This window comes from Nanorana parkeri, unplaced genomic scaffold, assembly GCF_000935625.1.
Source record: "Nanorana parkeri isolate BGI_ZX_2015 unplaced genomic scaffold, ASM93562v1 scaffold2279, whole genome shotgun sequence".
NCBI classification, from domain to species: Eukaryota; Metazoa; Chordata; class Amphibia; order Anura; family Dicroglossidae; genus Nanorana; species Nanorana parkeri.
Window position 1 is genome coordinate 81,100 of NW_017308547.1, and position 3,281 is coordinate 84,380.

The following is a 3,281-nucleotide window of genomic DNA, read 5'->3' on the forward strand; positions in this document are numbered from 1 at the left end:
TTCTCCCCGAACCGCCGCTGTGCTCTTTATTGCCAGCCGTGCCGACAGCCGTTTGTCTTTCTTTATTAGCTATTGACAATACGGTTCTGTCTCATTCTCTGCGCGGGGCGTTATCTCTTGTGCGCCTCCAGATAGCGGCGATAATTCCTACGCCTCCGTTTATCAGCGTGCAGCGCGGGGACTGACATGGAACTCTTTGAAGAACAAGGCGAAACCACAATTACAAATCGAGTCCCTGAAACGCGTGACTTCAAAGTACAGAGTATTTAGCACTCCGGCCTTGCCTTCAGTCTTGCACAGCGCACACTGGGAGCTGCTCACAATGTGCATGCGAAGCTGCAGCAAGTCACATAGAGCTCCGCCTCATATCCTGGCTGGAGGACGTCCAGCATCACCTAGTCCTTTTCCTCCCCAGTGGTCCTAGCTCGCCCTTTTCATTGATTTGGTTTTCAGTTCTTCCAATCATGGCGGCTCAGCATAACATGTAGGTTGTTACCTAGGGGGGTCCTAATGCAAATAAAACCTGCCTAGCAACACCCACTCCTCCACCCATCAAGGCATTTTGATATTTGCATAATTTGTCCCAAAAGCCCGCCCACAGCTTACATCAGGGCTGAAGGGAGGGCCAGGGTTCACCTTTATAAGAGAACTATGAGGGGGAGGGGGTGCTTTTCACTCCCCTCATAGTTCTAGCCGACCTGTGGCAATGAGACTGTCACAGGTCGGCTCAGTAGATCGGGAAGTGAGAGAACACATACCGGCGCTCGCTCACCTCTCGATCCTGTCACGGCTCTCTGCCGTGACAGGGGAGGGGCTGGATTCCCCTCTCCCCGCTCCGATCCGCCAGCGCTGACTGGCGGAACGGACGGGGGAGGGGCGGGTACAGCTGGCCCTGCCTCTAGATAGGAGGAGCCAGCTGTCACTCACGCAGCTGGGCGGATCCAGAAATCGATGTTGGGATCCGCTCCGGCTGCGGCGTCTCAGTATACCGCGAGCTGTAGCTCCCTATATACTGAGCTTAGGGTGACGGGAGGACGCTAGTTTGTGTCCTCCCGTTACCCTAAGGAGAACTATGGGGGAAAACACTGAGCCCATAGTTCTCCTTTAAGCAGTCTGGGTCAATGTAGAATGTCAGAGGTCCAGCAGAACAGTGCTATTGGCCCCATGGTGTATTCTCTGCCAGTGGTACACTTGGCACAGATCTAGGCGGAGGAGGTAAGATGGAGGTGGGAATGAATGACGTGTGATGGGCCCCTCTCTTCCAGACACACACGGTAAAGGAACTGGAGGTCCGAGTCCAGCAGCTGACAGTGGAGGCTGAGAATAGCACTTTACAGAGGCAGAGGATTTCACAGGAGAAGGCCGAGCTGGAGGCTGTGTACCAGAAAGCAAGCGGAGATCTACAGCAGCTACAGACCAGGTGGGTGAGGGGATCCCCCCCCCCCCTTTAATGTTTTAATGCAATATGTGTCCCCAATATAATTCATTAGGATGACCTCATCTGGAATGCGAAGGTCAATTTTGGGGGGCCAGCTCCCACAAATGATATCCTTGGACTGGACGAGATAATTGACATAGGGCATGGAGAGCCTCAGCTACCCGTTTCCCTGAAGATAAGACCTACCCCGAAAATAAGACCTAGTTGTGACCATTCCCAGGGCCGGTGGTGGCATAAGGGGGAACTTGAAGAGCCGCGGGAGAGGCGGGAGAGAATCAGCGGTGCCAATGAAGCCGGCGCTAGAGGAAGCGAGGCGGCAGCACCGGAGGGAGCAGAGCCGCATAAGCCGGTGCCTCCTCTATAGCCCCGCCTCCTGTCACAGGCGGAGTCATACCAAATGCGCTTCCTGTGAGGAATCCATAGTGAAAGCTTCGCTCATTCTGGCCAGCGATTGGTTAGCAAATTGCTCTCGGAAAGGTACGGCCCCCCTGATTGCCCCGATCACCATATTTTTGTACATGAATAAGTGCGGATTGTTGTACATTAAAGAAAAAGAAAAATAAGACCTCCCCCAAAAATAAGACCTAGTGTGTTTTTATGAGCCAAAAAAAATATAAGACCGTGTCCTATTTTCGGGGAAACACGCCAGGAGGATTGATGACATAAAACCAATTTATGAAGCGAAAGAAAAGAATGGCTTTAAAGGTGCCACAAAGTAATACAATTACTAAAGTGCTGATAAACAAAACGTATCTGATGTGTTACAGAGAACATCCTGGCCATTGTGAGTAGTTATCACAGAGCAAGATTGAGGGAAACAGCCGTCTATATACCTTAGCCACAGTTATGCAAGCTTGAATAGATAGTGGATTCTCAATAGATTCTACGCGTTTCGCAGAGAACGGCTTCTTCTGGAACCTTTCATAACAATCCCAAGCTGCTATGTGTCCACAAGCACGGCCAAAAAAGAGCTCCGGGTGAGGGAAGAGGGCATGAGTTGTTGCAACAGTTCCACCCCTGTAGGGGCTTTCCGGGGAGACCAGGGACGGGCTCAGTCTATGCCGCTATCAAACCGCGTCACTAAGATCCATAATGGGAAGGTGCAGTCTCCGTAGGAGCTCCCGAAGAGAGCAAGGGGTCCTCAGAAAGTGTCCTCCTTTGTGTTGGATGTCACTTCTCCTATAACAAGGAGATGGAGGCAGAATTCCGCACGCTAATTGTTTTTATTAAGGAGAGTCCCTGGCACCAAAGCCATGTAATCTGCATGTGTGGATCCCATGCAGCCCTCGATTGAGATGACGCATCTTGTGCCAACATGTAAGTCAATAAATGACCCAAACCGAATGTTCAGCTGCAGAAAGGACTCTTTACTGTACTAGAGGACAGAGCAGGTTGTTTATAACAAAGGGATGGATACTTTCCTCATGGTCAGGAAGAGGTCTTTCCGGATGTAACTATTCGCCTTCCTCTGGATCAGGTTCCCAATAAATCCGCCAGTTACCCCTCAGTGCCAGAACCTCATACCTGTGTGTGTGTGTGTGTATACTGTATATAGATATTAATGATGGTGCCAACTCCTCCTCCAGGTTCTCCTCAACGCAGAATGATAAAGATAATCTCATCCAGGAATATGAGAAGCGGGCGCAGCAACTTCAGAATAAGTATGACTCCGACATGAACTACATCACCCAGCAGAACGCCCTGTCTGCCGCTAAGGTGGGTGCTAGAATCTGTCCCTCCCCTCATTCATATTCAACTGTCTGAATCTGTCTCCACCCCCCATTTACATACAGCTTTCTGAATTAGTCTCCTCCTCCTCATTTACATACCTTTTTCTGGCCCT

The 3,281-nt window shown here is 50.7% G+C and overlaps 1 protein-coding gene across 1 annotated transcript in view; it reads left to right on the forward strand.

Moving 5' to 3' along the window:
• Window positions 1-3,281, forward strand: part of CEP112 (centrosomal protein 112) — a gene marked incomplete at its 3' end in the record, with an annotated part of 145,596 nt that overhangs the window by 46,063 nt on the left and 96,252 nt on the right. Inside the window, exons 14-15 of the mRNA XM_018573219.1 lie at window positions 1,266-1,420; window positions 3,025-3,154. Of these exons, the coding sequence (XP_018428721.1) occupies window positions 1,266-1,420; window positions 3,025-3,154 (285 nt within the window). The remainder of the gene's footprint in view (window positions 1-1,265; window positions 1,421-3,024; window positions 3,155-3,281) is intronic.